General features: G+C 37.7%; 1 protein-coding gene across 1 annotated transcript in view; it reads right to left on the bottom strand.

Annotated features, from left to right (window-relative positions):
• The window catches only part of adcy1a (adenylate cyclase 1a), a 48,838-nt gene that overhangs the window by 12,540 nt on the left and 11,680 nt on the right, over positions 1 to 24,618 (bottom strand). The window contains exons 3-9 of the mRNA XM_036581610.1: positions 24,382 to 24,493; positions 13,792 to 13,919; positions 10,524 to 10,682; positions 9,148 to 9,289; positions 6,467 to 6,622; positions 4,637 to 4,831; positions 86 to 183 (exon numbers count right to left, since the gene is read on the bottom strand). Of these exons, the coding sequence (XP_036437503.1) occupies positions 86 to 183; positions 4,637 to 4,831; positions 6,467 to 6,622; positions 9,148 to 9,289; positions 10,524 to 10,682; positions 13,792 to 13,919; positions 24,382 to 24,493 (990 nt within the window). The remainder of the gene's footprint in view (positions 1 to 85; positions 184 to 4,636; positions 4,832 to 6,466; positions 6,623 to 9,147; positions 9,290 to 10,523; positions 10,683 to 13,791; positions 13,920 to 24,381; positions 24,494 to 24,618) is intronic.

The raw sequence follows: 24,618 nt of genomic DNA, 5'->3' as shown, positions 1-24,618 counted from the left end.
GTGTGCGTGTGTGTCTGTCTCTCTGTGTGTGTATGTGTGTGTGTGTGTGTTTGTGTGTGCATGTGTGTGTGTTTGTTCTACATACTGAGGGATGATGAGAAAGTAGACGATAGCAAAAAGTGAAGTGAGAACCAGAGAGATTGCCACAGCATTGATAAAGCCATCATCATACACCTGCTGATACTGAGAGAGAGAGAGAGATAGATAGAGAGAGCGAGAGAGAGAGAGAGAGATAAATAACCAACACAAGATCACACTATAAACCACTTATAAACTTCAGTGAACATAAGACCAGTTAAAACAATAATGATTAATTTCAAATACCCACAACATTCACCAAAACATGATAGTTACTGAAAACATTTACCTTATTTTATGCAAATATTTTACATTATCAAGCAAATGTTCTTATCCAAAGCCGTTCACAATGCAAGACGAATGTACATCGGGAGTATTACCCAGCAACCCTTGATATAGTAGCGTCGTGCGTGCTTAGAGCACAGTATCACTTTGGTGTGTGGGATCATATACAGTACTATACAAATGTTTTAGGCACCTTTAAATTATATTTAACAAAAACAATTTATCTAGACAGTAAGTGGTTATTTGTTCAGAAAATACTGTTAGAATGAATAAAAATAACACTAATATGATAAGTAATGATTTTATGTATGTCAATGTGTTCACCAAACCTTTTCTCATGGTAGCTCAGTATTAACTGTAGTTTTCATCAAAAACCTGGTTTTGGTAATCAAAGCTTTATTAAGTCTTTTGGGGTCTAAGGGCACTTTCTCGATTTCTGTATAGCTTCTTAAATTTGCCTTTAACAACATTTCTATATAACATGGTATCCATATGTTTTATATCAAAATGCTCTGTTATCTTGATCGCTACTTTCCAAAACCGCTGCAGCAACTTCAGCAGCTGTAAACTTTCACCATATGATGGAATTGTGAGGGCGGCTCTACAGTTCAACATCTATGCAATTGCTGGAGGGATCAAAGTGAAGTACAGAACCAAAATGTTGTTTTTTATTCTTGTTACTTTTTATCACTGTAATGTTATTAAGAGCTTTTATTGACAAAAATGCACTTACTGCTGAGATAAATGACTTCAAGCAATTCGTTTAACCCTCTTATACAGTACTATATATGGAACATATATATATGGAAAAGTAAGTATTCATACCTTAGATATTCATAAGGTTTATGTTATGATCTATTTAAACCTAAGGCATTAATTGTATTCATATTTGTCATATTTAATTGTAATTGAGATTGTAATAATCTCTATTAATGTACAAAATCATCATAGAATACTTTCTATTGGGAGGTGGCTCTCCCAAACCCTAACCCCTAAACTGACACTTATAAAGATCTTTTAGATTTTCTTTGAAGTGAAGTTAAAAGATTTTGATTTATCATTCTCTTAATTTTTAAATAAAAAAACTTTATTCAGAAAATGCTATACCAAGTTTTCATGTCACTACCGAAACAGAGTTTTAATCCACAGGGAGAGCATTATTTTAGACACATACAAAAGTAATAGTGTCCCAAAGTCTGAAACATTTTTTTTGCAGTTAAGTAAACCTTTCTGTGTTTCAATGAACAATATGGTTTTATGTTTTGGTAGTGACAAAATGGAATGTTCAATCTTTTGTTTTGATAAAATAAACTAAGTTTTAATAAAATAAACTAAGCTAATTACGTTATAGGATCATTCCTATAGGGAGGGATTTTAGTCTAAAGTGCCAGCCAGGTAAAAATCTGAAGGGTTTTGAATTCCGACTTTGAATTCAATGTAATGATCCGTATCATCAGTCACTACCAAAACACTGTCTTAAAACTGTGCCCTGTGGTACAGTAAGCTATCAGAGCAAGCACTGGCACTGCAGTAACGCAGAGCTGGTTGTGATGCAATACGTGGCTTAGCTAGCAGGCCAACAGCGCCACATACCATATTTGAGAGTGCCAGTATCAAACATTGTGCCACTGTTATATTACTGAACAAAATCTGTCATCACAACTCACAACATATATGACATCTGCTATGACATGTTCATGGTATAGTTATGTCAGTCTTGTGTAGCAGGGTTAAAGTGTTACCGATTTTTCTGTATGGTATTTAATTAAGCAGTGCTTAATTGCTTAAATAGACAAGCCACCCCTGATGTGTACATGCTTCACTGCTGTGATTGGTGGGTATGCAGCAGTGTTGGTGAAATCCCACCCCGATCTGCCTGCAGCCTACCAGCAGCCCACTGACTGACTCATTCTCATCGTTAGCGCTGAGAGCTAGAGCCCGCATCACACGCGAAATGGCATTATACTTCCACTGACGCTGAGGAAAACCTCAGCTTCCTATCGCCAGAGAGACTGTATGTGTGTGTGTGTGTGTGGGCACGCTCTTCAGACATTCCTGAATCGTTACTGTCACCCGCGTTCTGTTAAGGTGGGTGGATCCCTTGTGCCAGCAGGGAGGTGTGAAGGATAGATAGAGAGAGAGAGAGAGACAGAGACAGAGAATGAAAGAGAGAGAGAATGAGGGAGGGGAGTAAATGTGGGGGTGAGAGGTGGATGAAAGTGAGAAGAGACAGGGAGTCACGAAGCACAAGAGAACAATGTGGGGGATGCAGTGTGTGTGTATGTGTGTCTGTGTGGGGGGTTTTGAGCCACTTTTTGTGCTAAAATTCTTTTTGTCCTTGTTTCTAGGTCTGTTCCCTCTCTTTTATTTAAAGCCCCTCAGTGTAATGCAGAAGTTTCACTTTGAGTAAGCAGGTGAGACTACGCTTTTGAGAAGAGATTGTGTATAACATCATTATAATTAGAAAACCTCCTAAATCCATTTTTTTGTACCTGAAAATGCCCCTTACATTGTGTTAAAATTTTATACAATACAATTCAGAACCATTGGCCAACTGTGCTTGCATACAGAGGAATTAAACTACTTGCCCAAAGCGGTGGGCAGCCCTATCCACAGTGCCCGGGGAGCAGTTGGGTGTTAGGTGCCTTGATCAAGGGCACTTCAGTCGTGTTCTGTTGGCTCACGGGAGCAAGGCACTTAACCCCCAACTGCTCCCCGGGCGCTGTGGATAGGGCTGCTTATGACAAACTGACCAACAGAAATTTTTAATATATATATTTTTAATGCTACACTAACACCTTAACCTTAACACTCAGCATGTTCATACTTCCCTTCATACTTTAATTAGAACAGGGTCAGTGGTGTGGAAATCTACTGGCTAATCACAAAATTAGTAATTAGGTGTCAAACTCCAAGAGTTCCATTGTTACCACACTGTCCTGGTAGGTTGTTTCTGTAATATAAAGCATGCTCACTATATATTCAGCTACTTTTCTCAAGTATATTTTATTTTCACCACCACCTCCCTCTCCCCTTATGTCAATTTAATTATTTTTTAAAGGGCACTTCTCATGGACAACTGAATGCCCCTTGCTATATATATATATATATATATATATATATATATATATATATATATATATATCCACCTACTCAGCCTACAGCAGTTCAGCCCGGCCTGTTCACATAAAAGTTAGAAAGGGTGTTGCATACCAGACTGCTTCTTGAGTGAGGCACAATACAAGGCAGCCAATCAGAACAAAGGTCATTTATATTAGTTTTAAAGGCACAATAAACAGCCTGTTTAGTTCGAGGTGATGAATAGATACATAAGTGGGCCTCACACAATGTTTTCCACATTCTCCTGCCAGCTCAGCAGGGTGGAAAGATGATAAGGTAATATCACACCTCCCAGCTTTTTTCTGACTGGTGAAGCCAGAGGTGTTACAGTCAAGACTTTCATTATAGTTACCAAATTCAGAGTAGTTAATAGATAACAAGCCTTATGATAAATCAGTAAATACTAAATCTAGAGTTTGAAGGGTTAACAGGGAGTTATAGCTATAACTAAACCTAACGTAAATTTAGTGTAATAGTTTTCATATGAACCTGTCCAGAGTGTATCCTGCCTTCCACCCAATGACAGCTGGGATAGGCTCCAGCACCCCCCACCCCAGGACCCAGAAGAATGAGCGGTTTAGATGGTGTGTGTGTGTTTTCATATAACAGTTACGTCTTTGCCTATAAGAGTATCAGTTAATTCAGATATCCATGTGGAAAGCAATCACGATAAATGGACAAACTGGGATGGAGGGGTCGCATTTTGTAACAATGAAGTAGACGCAAGAGCAAGCACAGTGACAGCATGTGAGGGAGCTAAATCTTTTTCAAATCAAAGAATATAATAAAGTGCAATTCAGTAATATACTATTATATTTTACAAAACTGTAATTAATAAATAAGTAAGAAAGAACAAAATTGCGAATATCACACAAGCTTTTAAGACTGCCTAGCCTGATGCTTTCTTCTCCAAAGCCATTTCGCCTGAGGCTGTTTGAAACGGCCCGTTTCACCTGATAAACGAGAGTCCAGACATGATTTCTCTTGTGTTTTTCCAAGAATAAAGCAATTTCATCTTGTGGTGTGGGGGGTGTCCCAAAATGTACGTGGCTTTTTTTGTACATAAACAGTGAATGTTACTGAGGACTGTTACCGTGGTAACTCGATTAACCGTCACCAGGCATAGGCCTAGCGACAGTATATATGTACTCACCCTCCTCTCTCTCTCTCTGCTCCGGTAGGTCAGAGTGATGTAATTGAGGTCTGCTGTCTCCGACTCAGTTTGCCGAGCTTCAATCAGTCGGCCAATGTAGCGGTTCACGCGCGTCCCGGGAGAATTATGCAGCGCTCCAGCTGAGAAGGAAGTGCGGCTGCGCAATTTCTCCGAAGCTGTGCGAAGAGCTCGTCTCTGGAAAGCCAGTGATAGTTATGGTCATTAGAGGTATAAATCTCGTCCACATATTCATTTGGTTCAATCAGGATTCCTTAGAAAACAATTCAACACATCATAAAACTTTTCATACTATTCCAAATTATTTTTTAAAGTACAAGGAAATATTTTTATACAGAAGTGGAATACAGACAATCAAACAATACATTTAACTTTTTGGGGGTTCACATTAGAAAATAGCCCAGAAATTGTACTTTATCCAAGATATTAGTGCATACTATGCTAAATATTATAATATAATGATGCTAGAATCCCAGATTCAATACAGATGAATCGCTGGCTTTAGATCAAAGCATCACAATGCACTGATGCATTTCTACAGCCCTAATGGGCAGCTAATCTACTGCAACAATGAGGCCTCTTCAAATTGTTTCAACATTCATTACAGCACTGCCTGCTCTGAGCTGTATTATTGATGAAATAATCAATGCTGGAACATGTTCACACAGATACTGAATGTCGTGACTTAAGACTAATCACACACAGAAAACAACTTCTAGATGCTTCATATGCACACATGCACGTGTACACTTACACAAATGGATATAAACATGTAAACAGAGAGAAGAATTAACGCATATGTATGACTCAATCTGCCATCTTACAGTGCATATTGTACACAGTGAAACAAATAAATAAATAAATGCCAAATAAGCACACATATCAATACCATCAAAAATCTAACACATATTAACAAATGATTATGCATTTTTTATAGAATTAAGTTTGTGCTTAAATTCACTGATTTTTATCAATAGAACTTGTTTCTAAGAAACAGAATACAGATAGTAAAGTTGATGCCTATAAACAAAATTATTTCCAAAACAAACAACTAAATAAATACATTTAAATAAAAAATTAAACAAATATATATATTTATATACATCCTCTAACAATTTGTTTTTAGCAACAACAAGACCTCAGCTTATCTTCTTCTGTATCTTCTTCTTTCCTGCTGCATCTCATGCTCTCATGCTCAAAATCAAGCAGCTCTTCATGAAGCTGCTTCATAATTTCTAGAATCTACAAATTTTATTTAATCCGTTTCTGGTCTCTGTATAACTCCATGTGTCATTGCATAGTTTGATATATTCACTGTCACTGTAAAATGTGGAAAATCCTTCTGTGAATAGGTACTTCAGACTGGCAACATACACACAACGTTCAGGGCTTCTATTCTTTTTAGGAAATCATTTTCCAGGACTTTTCTGGTACAAATTCAGCACAATTTCCTTGACTTACAGTCATATGCAAATTACATGTTTTACAAGTTCCCACATTCTCTACAGTGAACACACTTCTGCACATTTTAATGCACAATTACTGTTTGGACAATGATATCAGTAATACTTTCTCAGCTAAGAGTCTGCAGTCATCTGTTCAACTTCAAGTGGAATGTCAGTGAACAGACCTGATTAGAGGATTGTGTGTGTGCGTGTGTGTGTGTGTGCGTGTGTGCATGTGTGCATTGCATGTGATGAAACAAAACCCTCCAAAGCTTTATAATCTTTACATCAATCCAAATAACCATCTCACACTCACACGTAGACATGCATGTAAAAGTGCATAATCATACACACTAACCACACATACCTTATCATCGTCCTCGCAGGTCATGACGTTGGAGAAAGGAATCTCAGCCTTAAACATCTTCCTACAGTGCATGAGCTGCACCAGCAGATAGCAGACCGTCTTAAACTTCATCTTCTTAGCTGGCTTAATATCCGACAGAATCAAACCCGGAAAGATCTAGAGAGAGAGAGAGAGAGAGAGAGAGAGAGAGAGAGAGAGAGAGAGAGAGAGAGAAAGAGAGAGAGAGAGAGGGACTTTTTCAGTTTCTACCAACATCATAAAAAAAGGAGGAGAACTGACACTATCAGCACTTGTTAAAATTACAAATGGCTATAAAAAGAGCCGTAAGCTGGGGAAGTGAAAAAAGAGAGGAATGAAGTGTATAAAAATAAACCAGGATATAAAGAGGGGCTTATCTGAACGACTCCATTTCCAGGAACTGCAGATTGAGGTCAAACAGACTGGCAGCAAGGGGGCATGATTGTGTATATGTGTGTGTGCGTGTGTGTGTGTGTGTGTGTGTGTGTGTGCACGTGCACGTACGCATGTGAATGTGCGTATTTGTTTTGTCAAAGAACACATGCAAATGATGGCTTTGATAAATTTGCACCATTAATTTGATTTGCATTTCAAATAGTCCACTAACAAAGACAGCTGTAAAGTAGGTAGAAGACCAGGCAAAAAGAGATGATTCTTGATATGCGTAATACTGCCTGGTATAATCTCTTATAGAGCTGCAAGATTTGTACAATATACCTTTATTGAACATTATTTTCATTTGTACATGAATTCCAAAATTGTAAAAAACACATTAATGCTACGAACCAAGATATCAAGAAAAAATCTGTTTCTTCGGCTGTGTTGATCCACACCAAACTGATGGTTTGGAGTTGAGTTATCTTTGAGTCCTGATTATGTGTTATCATCTTCAATAACATATCCAGACAACTATAATTACAGTGTAAACACCATCATGACCACGGAAGTGAGTAATAGCTGCACATCATGTTTGATAGGGTTACTCAGTGTCCCTTGACGTTAGCTTCAGTTACATGAGCCCTGCTAACATTCTGGTGTCCTCTCAAGTCCATTCATTGTCTAGCTAAAGTATAAGAGATCTAAGTCAATCATCAGTCAAATATCAATCGTGAACCATTCTCAACAATTGAAATGGGTTGAATTTACCACTCTCTTGATCGCAGACTTTGCTGAGAGACAGTTGAAAGTTTTTCCTGTTTATTCGCTGGCTCAGCTCTTCAGCCTCTTTCCCCTCACAATATCAACAGCCAAAATTCTATAAACTCTTCCATCATTTTTTTGCTGCTTTTACTACAGTAGAGAACCATGCTACACACCATGGCTATATTTTATCTGTCAGCACACATTAACTAAAGGTGTACAAATGGTGGTTCTACAAGCATTGATGACCATGCTGTCATCACTGCATTGACTGGTGGTATGTCAACAATACGGTGGCGGAGACAAGTGTGACATCAACTGAATATCTATAGCAAAGTGCAAAGCTGCAATTCTCTTCGTAACAAGATCCAATGTAGCAGCACAAGAACAAGTTCCAATTTTTAGTGCTGACATCCAGTGGCTGTATGTTCCACCTCCTCCGTGATTGTGACCTCTTGTTCTGTTGAACATGCATTCAAGTAGTTCTTTGGGTGCTCATGGTTCTATACAGAACCAGTGCCTTCACTAAAAGGCCCTTGAAGAACCATTTTCTGAAAGTGGTCAAATTTGAGCATATAAGATAAATGTAAGTGTACACAGTAAAGGTGCAAAGTAAAATGGTCCTTGATGAGACTGCAGTATGCGCTCATAATGCATCAAAAAATAATGTTCGATTTACCAGGGCTGCTCAGTTTGTGACCTGCAACACATAGCTCGGCCTACTAACTGTGCGCTCGTGAGGCGCAGCGTTTAAAATAGGCAGTGAAATACTGAAACCGTCAATAATGTTGAGACAAAACAGAAAATGAAAGTTTATTGGTGAAAATATAGCTGTCTAAATAAAATGTTTTTTCACCAAAACAAGAAGAGATGTTATTAATAAATGAAGTTATTCTCCACCAAAATGTGTTATTCTACTAATTCTTCAGCCAAAAAAAAAAAAGTGAAATAATAACACAGACTGCATGCCTATATTGCAGCTGCATCCTGGCATATTTCATGCTTTGTCTTTATCACACATGTACACTTGATCCTGAAAGCTGAAAAAGTGTTATTTTGTTGCTAAGTATTTAATATATATGACAATACAAATTTATACTTGTTCTTAAAAAGCAAAGAATATTACACAAAAATGGCTCCCAGGAATGCGATCCTTCAAATTCATATGCATAAAGAAAAAGAAACATATTTTGCACTGTCCACAAACATGGCATGTTAACTTTGCGTTTATGCTTGTGTGCCAGTTTTATACATAACACATGGCCAGAATACGTCCGATCTGTGACCTGAAACCAACGCAAAAAGCTTCATTCACTGGGCCTTTCATGATTGGTAAGAGGCTCATTTGCATATTGTAGTTATGTGATATCATAACTGCCAAGGCCCATATCATGCTAGCAATTATCAAATCACATATTGTGCAGCAGTAGTATTTCTGTGCATGTATGTGTGCTTGACTACATGTGTAACTGTTTCAGACTGTATATGGCGAACGTGTGAGTATGTACGTGTATCTGTGTTACCTTGCGTCTGTGTGAGGGCACGATGAAAAAGGTCTCAATGGCGTGCTTGCTGAGGAAGGTGTGTCTCTCGTGGCCGTTGCCCGGCTCCACCTCGTAATCTCCGTTCAGGCACTCCAGCGTTGCCCTGGTGATATGAACCTTGCTGTGGAGAACACAGAGAGAATGTTAGCTCAGTTAGCTTTCTCCTCGCTAAGGCCAGTGCATTACCTCCCTCAGAACAAGCACCCAGTGAAGGAAAAAGAGGACTGTAATTCATCTGGCATTCATTTTAAATCTTATGTGTGACTGATTCTACAGTTCCTGTTTCTTTATACACTGTATGGTTGATCATACAGACATTTTGGAGATACAAGGTTTTGTTCCGACAACAGTGATGTGTTCTATGTGCAATAGGCGCTCATAGCATGTGTGATCGTTCATTAACTGCCAGGCACCTATTTTGGGTCCATGTTTGACTGGATATCTTGCATGTCTTGAACTTTATTCAACTTGTGTAATTCTCTATTGGTCTCTTTTCATGAGCAAATAGTTTCTAAAGGCCAGAGCACACTGACTGGACAGTGTACAGGGTATATTCTGCAACACTCAGCTTCATGTTCATTAATGTGCCTTCCTTAGTATGGAATAGTACATGAGAAGGTTTTGCCTAAATAAAGATTTGACAATTTTCTTTTCCAAACTAATGTTAAAAGCACATATTAAAAACTCATTAAAGTGATTTAAATAGCTGAAAGACTGGAGTGATGACATCAGTGATCTTGTCAGTTCTTTCTTCAGTTTTGCCATTTTTCTCTGCAAAGATCTTCACAGCTTTCTATTTTTAATTTATTAGTGAACCAGCAATGAAAACATAGTGATTTATTAAATACACTTTGAAAAGCTAGATGTTCACAAACTTTTGACAGGCAGTGTAATCTCAGCATCAAAAGAGGCAATGTAGGTAGGTTAGTTTGTCTCAGATAAAGAACATCATGCAATTTATTGGAAAATGGCAAAAGAGTGTTGCCAGCAGAGCTGCACCACCTGAGGGTTAATAAGTGCTTGGCCCAAGGGCACAACTAGGAATACCCAGTCACTCCTGGGATTTGAACTCACAGGTGCTGGCTCACCTCTCCTACCACTTGGCTACCGGCCACCTGGCAACCACTTTCTCAGCTCCAGTCTAGTGCAGACTGCAACCAACTTTAACCAACTTAAATTTACTGTCAAAATCCTGCTATGCTATAAAGACACACATGTCATCTCCACTCAGTAGCTTTTCTGATTGGTTTGATTACATATTGAACCAGCACTTTTAGTGGCAAGCCACTGTGCTTGTTCTGTCAGTGCTGGCTGAATGTCCAAACATAAGTGGTTACGAAGAGACTGACACTGACCCAGGAAGCCCCCCTGCCTCCATCATGTTAGCCAGTGTAACGTCGTTTGACCACACGTCATACTGCCACTTCCTCAACCCCAGAACCCCACACAGCACACGGCCCGTGTGTAAACCCACACGCATATTCAAATCCACCTCCGTCGCCTCAGCAACTGCCCTGCAAATATACACATATACAGACACAGAAAAACACAAAGGTTCATACCCGTACATGTTACAAGCACAATAACACACAATGACGTTTGGCATACGCTTACATTAAAAGTTTTTGGCAGATGCTCTTCTCCACAGCAATTCTAATGAAGTTAATCATGTTACAGAGGAAGGAGTATGTAGCATTAAGGGTCTTCCCCAAGGACTCTTATTGATATAGCATGGTGTTTATGTCTTGACAGGGGATCAAAACCCCCTCTGCCACATAGAGAGCTGCTGTGTCTATACAAGTTCAGTATATATACAGTACTGATTAAAAGTCAGAGACCATTCTTCATTTACTTAATTTCTAATTACAACTGCCATCAAGTACAAGTTATTCATTTTTCAGCATCAAAAAGATATATTAATGCGTTAAATATATTTAACAGAAATCACACAGAAGCGTCAGCAACTCAGCCTAATTTGAATTTCATAGCATTTAGTGTGTCTCTGGAGACTGCACGGCTGTTAAATTCATTACAACTTTCCTTCTTTTTAGGAGACTGGCTTCATCATTCTGAGTTTCTCAAAGATGAAAGCTTCAATCACTGTACATCTTATTGTTCTCTATATCTTTTAATAATTGTTTTTTCACATATTTTCATTTGGCTTTCCTTTTTTTATGCAAATGGATTGGATTTCCTCAGAAATATCTCCTGAAAAACTAATAACTTGTACATAATAGTGGTTTTGACAGCAAATACATAAGTGAAGACGGGTTCTGCGTTTTTTCTTCTTGCGTCCTCATCTCACTATTTATACTATAATTCCTATCTTATATATGAGGCCAATAGGCAGCCATTTCTATTAGCTAAAGAGAGCAAGAAAAAGAAAAATTTCTGGTTTTGAAGCACCGAGGAGATTCTTCTGTCAACTCACTACTTACCTGTGATCAACCAAGGGGAGGAAAGAGAGAGAGAGAGAGAAAGAGAGAGAGAGAGAGAGGGTTCACTGGGTTTATTTTTAACAACCCAACCTGACCGAGTGTATGTGTGTGTATGTTTGTGAGAGAAAAGCAGAAAAAGCTTGAGAGCCTGAGATTCCCTGAGATGTCACAGTGCGAGAAAAAGAGCTCTAAATGTGTGTGTGTTGTGTGTGTGTGTATGTGTGTGTGCGTGTATGTGCATACACCTGTGTGAGGTGATAAGAGAACTGCCAGAGCCATCTTAGAGACCAGAGGAGGAAATGACCACTGACTGAGCAGTCAGCTTTCAATCATACAAACACACACACACACACACACACACACACACACAGCAAGACATACTGAAAACAGTCGTTCACTAAAAGCAAACTGATACAGCACAGAGGAGAAATCACTGAGGCTATTCACTTCATTCACCTGAAAACTGTAAACAAGTAAACAAATCTAGAACTAACTGATTAATCTCTCAGGAAAGGTGCTACATAATCCATTTAACTTTAATAAACCATGGAAAGCTCCTGACAGCATAGCTGCACGGATTAATAGTAGTTAATAAACTATCCCTCACACTTATTACTTTGTTGTTGATTTTAAAGGAATGATTCAACAAAAAATAAAATTTACACACAAATCTAAAAGTGTTTTCTGGACTGATGCCATAGAGGAACCAGATTTGGTTAAAGTTCAAATAATCTGCATATAATATAAAAGTAATTTAAGTCAAGTTCTTTTTCCTAGAAACATTTCAAACCAAGAACCATTTAGGAACCTTTACCTTTAAGAGTGTACTATATAGATAACTTAATAAAGGTAACAGTTGTATAGAGAGCCATGGTCAAATGACCATTTCATGTTTAAAAGGTTCTTTGCCGGGTTCCCTAGTTCTTCTCTATGATGGAGAAACTGTCATATATGGTTCTCTAAAGAACCTTTTTAAAAGTATTCCTAAGAGTGTAGCCTCATAGCACCAATGCAAAACTAAAGAAGAAACCTTCAACAACTCCTATGAAACTAATATGTAATTATGAGAGAGGTAATGAAGAATGAGCCAATAAATGGAACCTCAGGGTTTAACGGGTTAAGATTAATATGTGAATGATGAGCCTGAAGAGTAAACTCTAGATCTGCTTAGCCCAGTCCAGGTCCTGGAGATCTACCACCCTGGAGAGTTCAGATCCAGCACACCTGGCTCTATTATTCAGATGCCCCTGACGTCCGTCATTACATGGAACAGGTGTGTTAGATTAGGGATGGAGCTAAACCCTGCAGGGTGGTAGATCTCCAGGGCCTGAACTGAGCACCCCTGCTCTAGACTGAAGTCTGCCAAGCAAACTTAGCAAAAAAAAAAAAACTCAGTGACTGTTTCAAGCTAACGGTCATCTGGACGATGTCATCAGACTTGGCATCTCAGTGAACCACTCACTCATACACCCACATGGCAGTCTGTTCTGTGGCTGGGTTTCAGTACAGCTGAAAAAACACACAATCCCTCAGTTAGACTACAACAAAAGTGCATGTAAAATCATATCTCTTTGAAGTTAGTAATTACTGAAAGCTACCACAGCCATAGCGATCGCATTTCCCAATAAAGCATTATCTCTCTCTCTCTGAATATAGCACCATTCAAGGATTTGTCTCATTACCATCTTTCTCAACTGCTGAAAGTTCATCTAATTTATCAAAACAACTCATGCAATCCCTATTACAGTATCAAGGTCTTCATTTTAATTGCTTTCACACAAAGCTCATTTGTCAAAGGAACGTAGAGTAAATGTTTCAGTGCACTTGTATGCAAATATTTTGTCTTACAAAATGTAAAATGTAAAATTAACTACTGTTTTTTAGGCTTTGAAGTGTTTTGGTATCTCAGGTCATTTTAGAATCAAAACGCCTTGTTTTGTAGAAAGAAAATTTGATGGTGCGAATGTCTAAGCACTGGTGCTATCACTGGGAGAACAATTGGCCTTGCTCTCTCTGGGTTGGTAGGAAGCCCCCCACCACCCCCAACCTCCCAACCTGGCACCTTTATTTTCACAAGTGTAAAACATTTGCCTGTAATTATGAGATGTCCAGGGACTGGAGTGTATGACCTGTGGTGTGTATTATGTATTTGTAGCGTTTGTGGCGGATGTGGAAACACACTCACGTGATGGTGTCGATCATGTCCAAGCCCATCTCCACACAGCAGTGGGCATGGTCAGCTTTGGGTTGGGTCAATCCTGACACACAGTAATAACAGTCCCCCAGGATCTTTATCCGCCTGCAGTGGTTCTCCTGTCAGTCACACACAAAGTGGCATGATGGGAAGACCAAATGGATTCACTGGAGGAAAACAGTGGTGCCTGTGTTTCTACAGTAGGTATAATGACAAGGCCATTATTTCTAAAATCAGCATTCATATTCATTATTTCTAAGGTAACTGAATAAATTTACACATTATTGATATTCATCATGATACACCTCTAATTCAGAGTGCAATGGATTTTGCTACTGCTTCCTATTGCAATAAATGAGAGTATGTGAAAGGGTGCGTGTTGTGTGGTTGCTGCATATGTGTGCTGTGTTTTGCATATCAATAGTGGAAAATACTGCACTAGAGTTTGGGGATATCCCATTGCTCAGAGAATATGCAAAAAAAAGCATAGAGAGTAGAATAATGTGTGAGAGAGAGAGCGAGAGAGAGAGACAGTGCAAGAGAGAGAGAGAAGGGGGGCATTTGTACAATGCTGAGATAAACTATTGAAGTAGAATTCCTCCCACTCATGCCTTAGAAAGCCAGAGAGAAAGAGGAGCTTAAAGACACACACCCAAAAAAAAGCTTATTACAGATACCTATATACTGGTATATATAGTAGTTACTCAACATAAAACAATCATCTGCACTTAATAACATCAATACTTCCTTGCTAATGATTTTGCCAAATTAATTGAACTATTTATGTATTCATGCATTTGTTTATTCATTCATTCATTCATTGATTTATTCATTGATTTATTTATTTAGTTAGTTAGTTAGTGTACATAATGTCTCACATTCTTATGGTACAGATGTACCCGAATTTAAATAAATTACACCCATCCATCCATCCATACATTCATCCATGCATCATCCCCCGATGGAAGCAGAAATGTATGATTCAGGAGTAAATCAATATGTGAGATCCCTCAAGCTACAATAGTTTAGTGAATCATTAGTCAAACTGAACCACTGCAATAAAACATTTATAACCACAAAATGATTTTTTCTTTCTTTTTTCTTTTTTTTAATCATTACATTTCCGACCATTACACATCTGTTCAAACACTGTAACAGAGAGATGAGATTTTTACATTATCTAAAAACTGAAAAAGATGAGTTATGAGATCTCATATGCAATGACAGTATAGATATCCACAGTGATGCCTAGAAATGGGACGGGGAAAAGAGAAGATAATAGAGCAGATGAGGAGAGGAGAGAAGAGGAGATGAAGAAATGGTAAAGGAAAGGAGAGTAGGGTCAAGTCAAGCCAAATTTATTTATATAACATTTTTTACAACAGGCGTTGTCACAAAGCTTTACAGAAAATCCAGGGCCAAGCGCCAATGAGAAGGCCAAGGGTGACAGTGGCAATGAAAAACTCTCTAAGAGGAAAAAGAAGAAACCTTAAGAGGAACCAAGATTCAAAGGGGAAACCCATTATCCTCCGGATAACTGGATAAGAAAACAGTAACACAACAAGAGCAATATGAACAGAGAATAGGCTTTTACAATTCATATACAATATTGAATATAGAAAAAAAGAAACCAGCCTGTCATTGGACAGACATATTTAGATTAACCAATGATAACCATTGTCTACTTTTAGGTTCATATCACAGTAACAGTAACAAATAGATTTAAGAAAATCATTATTCCCAGTAAAAACCAGTGACTGTTAAGAGCATATCACGAGTTAAATCCATGAATATCAGTGATTATCGTTAAAGCCTATAATGATGATCTGTTATGTATATGAGAAAAGCTCAGTGTATTGTGAAGCAGGTGAAACAACATCTATGATTAAAATGTTTGAGTCTATGCAGGCATTAGTATCACCAGGATGGGCAGTTGTTTAGTTCGACAAACAAACACACCGGCAGTTAGTTTTTTTTTTGAGGTCATTGAGAACAATATATAGTGTTAACAGAGTGCAAGCACTGACTCCAGCAGGCCTTCATAATACAGGATAAGTTCACGCAGGTACTGAGGGACGAGGCCTTTTAGAGCTTTATATGTCAGCAGCTGAATTTTGTACTCTGCGGATTTTAACTGGCAACAAATGTAGCGTTGATAGAACTAGCTGCAGCATTCTGGACTAACTAGAGCTTGTTAAAGCTTTTGCTGGAACATCCAGACAGCAGAGCATTCCAGTAATCCAACCTCAGGATAATAAAGGGATGAACTAGCTTTTTCACATCCTGTAGGGACAGTGTATTTCTTCACTTGGCAATATTTTATAGATGAAACAAAGCTGTTCTAGTAATATGTCCAGTGAAGGACAGTTTAAGATCAATTGTGATGCCAAGGTTTTTTAGATGTACCCAATGCAACTGGGAAGCTATTGAGATTTAATGTTAAATTAGACAGTTTCTAGCAGTTTTTGGACCAAGAAAAAGAACCTCTGTTTTGTCCAAGTTAAGCAGGAGGAACTTACTTGACATCCAATTTTTATTACTTTTAAGTTAAAATCTATTATCTGGTTTGACCAATATATACCAAAGTGTGTCATCAGCGTAGCAGTGGAAATTGATGCCATGTTTACTAATAATAGTGCCCAGTGGTAGCATATATAATGTGAATAATAGAGGTCCTAAAACAGAGCCTTGTGGAACACCATATTTTACATACAAACAGATGATTCACTGTTTACATTCACAAACTGATAGTGTTCAGTCAAGTAAAATCTGAACCAGGAAAGAGCTATTCCTGTTACACCCACAAGGTCTTCTACTCTCTCTAGTAGGATAGCGTGGTCTATCATATGACATACAGAACCAGTAAAGATAGATGTACTTGGTCATAGAATAATAAGAGATTATTCACAATTTTCACTAGCGCTGTCTCTGTACTAGAACGAGGCTTAAATCCAGACTGAAACTTTTCATGTATGTGATTTCTATGCAAGTAGGAACTTGGTTGTTGCACCATAGCTTTCTTCGAAATCTTTGATATAAAGGGTATTTTTGGCATGTAGCCAATGATAAGAGAAGCCAAGGCTAAGAGAAAATTTTATTATTGATAATCCTGTGAATTTACAAAAGAAATATCATCAGAAATAAATATTTCTTTGAGTAAACTTGTAGGAATTATATTTAGTATGCAAGTAGAAGGTTTTTAGGAGGAAATCATTTTTACCAGCTTTGTTGAAGTAAGGTAACTGATTACAGCCTCCCTGTAGTAGTTACACTGTACTCAAGATCTGCATTTGCTTTGTAGGGAAGCAGGTTTGTAGTGGTTAACTGTGCATTTTGAATTTTTCACCAATTAGTTTGAATTTCAGTATTGAAAAAAATCATGAAATCATTGCTGCTGTAGGTTGATGATATCTGGCATCCAGTAGCCGTTTGGTTCTTAGGTAATTGTGCTACATAATAGTCTAGGATTATTCTTATATTTTCAACCAGAGAGGAGAGAAAGGCTGAGTGTGCCACAATAAGTGCTCTTCTGTAGTCTATAGGGCTATCCCTGCAGGTAGATTGTAATATTTCTAGTTTAGTCAGGCACCATTACGTTCTAGTTTTCTGACAGTTTGCTTCAGTGCTTGAGCATGATCACTGCACCATGGGGCAAGCTATTCCTGCCTCATTCTGCCTCAAAGTAGAGCAAAAAGTATCCTCTTAGCATTCAGTCATAATATCTAACTCGGTAAGTTGAGATGGACAGCTAATAGAAGTTTACAGATCTCTGAAGCTACTTGCTTTGGAGGATGTTATGTTACACGCAACACAACATAATATAAACATACATTATGACTAAAGCGGATTTCCTATTAGATTAAGTAATGATGTGTGATTGCTATGCTCTGGGGTAGAATTGCTAAATGATCTGTGTTCAAACCAAAGGTCAATATTAGGTTGAGTGGGGTTGCAATAATGAATAGGCGCCATTATATTTTGAGTAAAACCAACAGAGTGTAAAATAGATACAAATGCCTTACTTAGTGGATCCTGCGGTTTGTCAAGGTGCATATTATAATCTCCTACAATTATTAGTTTAACTGAGGAGGTTAGTAAACTCAGAATAAGGCTGTGATGGCCTGTAGATTGTGATTAGTGAAAATGAATTGTTATTTGTTGCTTAATCACTTATAATAAGAAAAAAGAATTCAAAAGAAGATCATTTGTAGCCTGCTTTCTGATTTATGCCCACAGCATTTGTATAAATGGTTGCTATGCTTCCACCTCAGCTGTTTAAATGAGGGCTATGTACATAATTGTAGCCTATTTGGGGGGGTTCATTTAGAGCATAGTATTTTTTAGGTCTAGTCCACGATTCTGTGAGGAATAGAGCATCAAAATCATGATCAGTAATGATGTCATTTAATACAACAGCCTTAGATGTAAGGGATCTTATGATAAACAATTCTAGTTTTAGACCAAAGGTGCTGCCATTGCTAACTGATTGGTCTAAATTTCAGATTATATCTAGTCTAATATTGATTAGATTAGTAAAACAAGCTTTTCAAGGTTTTTGAAAATTTGTTTGATTCAGGGAACAGACACAGTCTCAACTGAGTGGAACCCACGTGGTGTCTCAAGGCAGCTAGCAGATAGGATGGTCGGTTTAGCCAGTCTCTCTGCTGATATGTCAGACTGTCCTACAGTGATAGCTATCGAAGAGACTACATACTATGCTACAAGAAGTGAGAGCAGCACAAGATCTCCCATGTGAGGTGGATACCGTCCCAACTCAAAAGACCAGACTTGCCCTCAAAAGTGGACAAAATGTCTATAAAGCCTACTTTGTTTTCTTTGGACCACTTGGACAGCCAGCAGTTTAGCGACCTTAACCTGCTATAGATTTGGTTGCCACATCAAACTTGTATGTCGCCAGAGCATATTACGTCATCGGACATCGTCTGTGCTAATTTACACACCTCTTTGATGTTATTTGTAGTTATTTCTGACGTTCACAGATGAACTTCATTAGTACCTACACAAACAACTATTCTAGAAAACCTACAGTTAGCTAACAGCTTCAGCTTCCCTCCAATGTCCGGCGCTCTGGCTCCCAGTCTACAGCTAACTGCTACTGTTGCCCCTTTGGGAAAAGCTATTTTCATGTGCCATAAAATAGAATCACCTATAACCAAAGCTCTTTCAACAGGCGTCTCACTGGGTGGGGCAAAACTGTTGGATACATGAACTGAAGAGGAGTGGTGCTCATGTGGGGAAGCCTTAGCATCAGCTTTGGCTTTGCAACTATGTTCCCAAGACGCCACCCATTCGCCCTGCTGTGAGGGCGTGTTAACTCTCCCTGAGACACCTGGAGCTTCTAACAGCAAGTCTGAGCCCTGCTTACTCGGCCTACTCTTTTCTAATTTCCAGACAGATGCCTCTAACTGTATAACCGTCTCCATCAAACAGTAACTAATTTACATCTTTCACAAACAAAGTTAGTAATGCTACTGTCACTAGTGATGGAGAAAGAGGCCTAGCTAAACAGATGCGGTCTGCCATCTTGATATGTTGCGTCATTCGCTGATTAGAGTCATTTCCAGATGTGTCTCAAAGATCCGATGAGTGAAAAATATCCCGAAAGCCTGTGGCTGTAATTTAATTTCAGTAATATGCAGCAGCTAATTATAAATATAAAAAATCAGCCAGAGACAAGCAATATTAGAGCGGAGAAAACAGCTACACATCAAAAAAAAAAAGGAACTATATCATAGGAGTGAACTGTGAACAGTGAGAATGAAGCTCTTTGATGGTCTGACCACTTACAAGTAGGGAAGGGAAGGGGAGAACAGAGGCGCAGAAGATAGAGGATAGAAGAGGAGAGGAGAGGAGAGGAGAGGAGAGGATTGCAGAGGAGAGGAGAGAACAGAAGAGAAGAGTCTGCTTGAGGCTATGCAGTAGTGATAGTGATCATAAGACAAGGATGTGATTAACCTTTAATTGAGCACTTGTGTGTTAAATTAATTTGGACATTTTAGAGTTTGGTCTTTCAGCCAGAGGAAAAGAAAGAGAAAAAATGGAAAAAACAGCATTTGAAATGAAGAACACAGATTATGCGTGTGTTGTGTGTGTGTGGATGTGCGTGAGTGTGTGAACGCAAGTGTGCATGCGTGTGTGTATGTGTGCGCGTGCGTCTGGTACCATCTGCCATCTCAGTACGAAAGCAGACCATGGGAAACCCCTTGTCACATCAAACACACACATACACACACTCCTACAACCACACACACACAGAGCCATCTGTGTCTGAGATATTCTCCAGCTGCTGCCAGGGTTTCAAACTAGCTTCAAAACTTGGAATAAATTCTGTTGTGACTGAGAATATTAATGTTCAGGGAGCCTCATAAAACCTCTGTATGAAACCACTGCATTTAGCAAAGGATCAAGTGATGAGTAAAAAGGAGAGCTAGGAGCAGAGGAAAAACGCAGAATGGAACAAAGCAGAATCCAAGAAGAACAGGGGTGGCAGAAAGACGAGAAGTTTCCAGAAAAATACAGTAAAAAGGGAATAAATGTGGTAATTTGAATGCTGTACAGTGCTGTGCAATATTCTTTGGCACTTAAGCAAACTGTTTAAAAGCATTTGGACAGCAAATGTGTTTCTACTAGTAAAAACACCAGGTAACATTAGGTAACATAAATGTAAACAAATATTATAAAAGAAGTAATTGGTATCTTTTGAGCTGGTTAGAAGAACACAGGTTTGGTTCCAGATTTTTCCTCAGTGTCCTCGTAAAGATGTGTTACATTCCACAAGCAGAAACACCAGATTTAATTTAATGAAGTATTGATTGAGCCAAACTAAATAACTGATTTTAACAACAAATGTGGTCAAACAAACACTGACACAAATAAAATCACTACTTATAGTACTACAGTTTTTCTTGATTGCTTACATCCATTTCAGAACACAGTGTCTCTGCTTCCAAATGCTCACATACACACATTCTCAAAACACTGCACACATTTAGCAAATCCCCCCATACTGAGAGGAAAATGAAGCTCTAGCTACAAAACCATGAACAGTCTACTAAAAATGAAATATTCACATTTAAAAATGCCAAACTATCTATCAATCTATCTTACGAATTTCTACAACAAATCAGGGTTTTCACACGGCAAAAAGGAATAAACAAACAAACAAACAAACAAAAAGACAAACAGTCTATCTGAACTGTGTTCTAAAAATCTTATACAATCTACTCGAGTCCTGGCAGTTCCTGACTCAGATGTTCCTAAATGCATCCTCCATAACTTTATAGAGGTTGATCTGTTGATGAACATTGTGCTTATAGATCTTCCAAAACCAAACCAGAAAAACTTCTTCATTTAGATTTAGAAATTACGAATATGGCAGGAGGTGTAAAGAGAGCCTTAAAAGGCCCTGGAATGAAGCTAGAATGACTTCCAAACAGGGTCACACAGGCCCAACACAGACCAGAGACTGCTCCTCTACTGCTCCTCTCGTTTTCTCCCCCTACACTCTTCTTCCTCTCTTCTTCTTTCAGCTTGCTTCATTGCTGTATACGGGTTGTTGCTGGTTTGAAGCTCATTGGCTGAATGTTGGCAGGTTTAGCCAGTTCATACAAAACATTACTGAGTGGCTTATATGTATACATTCTTCATACATTATTAGACATGCATGTCTAGCTCTACTTATTTAAATTATGTTGATTATATATTTTGATGTAAAGGGGAAATGACACTTTGACTTTGTCTCTCATACTGGAAAAGCATACTTAAGAAAAGCTCTGTAATGTTAATGACAACAAGGCAGAAACAGGCTACTAAGAATCTAGAAAATAATATAATCTACATTTGTTTATGGTCACATGCATAAATGCAATTTCAGTCATATGCATGTTTGAACACTCCTGGTCAACTTACATATTTTGTTGATTTACTAATGATGAATGTAAATCTTTGAAAAAATAATCTTGAGAGATTGAATGAAATTTGTGATTAAAGATGGAGGTCTGTGTTTAGTGTTCAGTTTTGCTACACCTGAGCTTCAGATATTCTGAACTGTGTCAGTGTACAGTAACAGTCAAGAAAACCTGTAAAAAAAACGTTTTTTATACTTACTCTAATGCAAAGAAAATACTTACTGCTCAGTTAAATAGCTTTTGGAGTGCAATTGTCTTACATGCCTAAAACTTTTGAATAGTACTATAAATATTATTCTAGATATCATTTATGTCAGAATAAAACCTTGTGCCTCCAAACTGGTAACTTTCCAGGAGAAGGCAAAAAACATTCTTATTTTTCAATAGAAGTCAATGTAACATTGTTATTTAAGACTTTTTGGACAGTTTCTATTGGTTTATTCATCATGAAATTTGAACACAATGTAAAGAGCAACTGGCATTTTCAAATTATGTCAAAAAAAAGGAAAAATGTCAGAAATGGAGATGTGAGGTTTTGTTCCAACAGCAACTAATATGATTCCTGTATTAAAATTATTTCAATAGCACACATGAACCAGTACATTCTCAAAACAGACATCTGTACGTCCAGTTAAGAACACGGTTTGTGTTATGTTTAATTTGTTACACTGGTTCATTCTACCATTGCAGTGTCAAATAATCCTCATATATTAAATGTCTGTGTGTTCTACTCCTAAATGAACTAACAAAAACTGTGACAGTTCTTCTTCTTGAATTTTTATTTTAGTGATTTTAGTCATGTAGTGATGTCACAGCAGTGACGTCATAGATGTGGTATTATTTTATTATTTTTTAGTATTATTTTTATGTGAACTATTTTTATTCTTGTTTTTTCAGTTTAAAATGTAAAAATACACTTTAAAAATTGTCCAATGTCAACCCTTTCCTGCATATTTTTTTCAAAAAATACATCAATTTTTTTACAGATTGTATCTTAACACTGCTTTGCCTTTATTTAAAAAATAAAATAACTATCCACATATATGTACACCATTATGTTATATACACATATATACATATTTATTTTGATAAATTATGTCCAAAGATTTTTCGTCAGCAGTGTTATGATAACATCAAGTGTCATTTATCCAACAGGAAGATCTATTTCATTTACGTCTTGTATAGGTATCTCAATGAAAGACTAACTCTAAGAAGTCCACAGTTAGTGACATTTCTTTTTATATTTCTGATAAATTTGGCTAAAATACTAACAGTGTCCTGCAGCACAAAAAGTTTTTGTAAGTGAAAATGTAAGTGATTTTAAAATTGAAATAAAATAAAAACATGAATGCAATATTTTTTACAGACAATGTGACCCACATCTACTGATTTCAGCACCATGGACAGTGCACTGCCCAATAACTGTCAATCTGATTAACAGACCTACAGAAAACTGACTCTAATATATACATAAACCACACAAAACCAGTCAAAGGTTAGATACACCTACTCAAAGGAGGAGTTTCCTTACTTTTAGCCTACTACTTTAATCATGGTAGAGTAAAAGTGAATAAGTCAAACTTTGAAATAACATACAGTGGTAAAACAGCAAAGGTTTCGGATGTCCCCATCAAGACATGTTTATTTTCTAAGTGAAAATAAGTTAACACATCTTCTACAGAGAACACACTTCTGCACATTTCAGTGCACAACTACTATTCATTTGCTGAATTTAACATATTGGGGAAAAAATGACATAAAATGTGGCCTGTGCAAAAGTGATGGCAAGTTCTATATTTTATGTTTTATTTTTTCCAGTATGTCATACTGAGCTAATTAAAAAATGTGCACCAATGTTTGCAGAAAAATGTTAAGTTTTATTCTCTATAGAGGACGCTATATGTTCATTTAGTAAATCAATAAACCATGTAATTTGACCAGCAGTGTTCAAAACCTGCATATGACTGAATTTAGTAACAACTCACCAGCAGTAAAGCATAAGCATGTAAATCAAATTGTCTTTTTGCTAGTTTGTAAAATACTTTCAATATATTAATGAAATATAAGAAGAGACCGTAAGATTGTAGAGAAGAGAACTTATGTTTATGCTTGAGTTGAAAGGCCTGACCCTCCTTTCATGAACAGAGAGAGGACTGACAGTGGTCTGAGGAAGAGGAAGGAGATGCAGTGGAGGTGTTTCCCTGTAAGTTCATCTCACTCAAGGCAGCAAGGTAGCTTCAGGTATGGTCTTCCTCCCAACTCAATTAAGATTTTGAAAACCATATATTCAATCAGTTGTTTCTAAAGTTTTGACTGGTAGTGTAAAAACACCTTGCTCAATTTGGTGAACATTTAAGGTATTAGAAAGTGTGTTTTTAATATCAGCATATATCACTGAGATAAAAACCTTGAGGTTCCTTGGAGTTGAAATCTACTCACCCTACAGAACCAGCACTAACTCTGCATACAGTAACAGTATGTAATACAGATAAACCCATCAGCCTATATGAGGGAATGAATGTGTGAAGTGTTGAGGATTAAGATTGCAATACTGATATGCAGATATCGCTCCCACAGTGTGTGTAATCATATTAAAACATTCCATGTCCTTGTAGATAAGAGAGCACACACTTAACGACCAGCACAGACTTACTGTGGCGAGCTCATCAAACTTCCCGAAGAGTTCATTCAGCAATTTCACCAACTCCTGAGCTGTACACTGAGAAGCCAAGCTGGTGAAGCCAACAATGTCTGCAAATAGGATGCTAGAAAGGAAGAAAAACAGAGGAGTTATCTAACTTCAACTAGCATTAGCTCACCAGTAGAGTGGCTATCATAATACATAATACATTATAGCATAAAAAAACCCATTGATCATCAGACTGTAACA

The sequence above is a fragment of the Colossoma macropomum genome, unplaced genomic scaffold, assembly GCF_904425465.1.
Source record: "Colossoma macropomum unplaced genomic scaffold, Colossoma_macropomum, whole genome shotgun sequence".
Lineage (NCBI taxonomy): Eukaryota > Metazoa > Chordata > Actinopteri > Characiformes > Serrasalmidae > Colossoma > Colossoma macropomum.
Note: the sequence above shows the minus strand (reverse complement) of the source record. Positions and strands in the feature narration are given on the sequence as shown.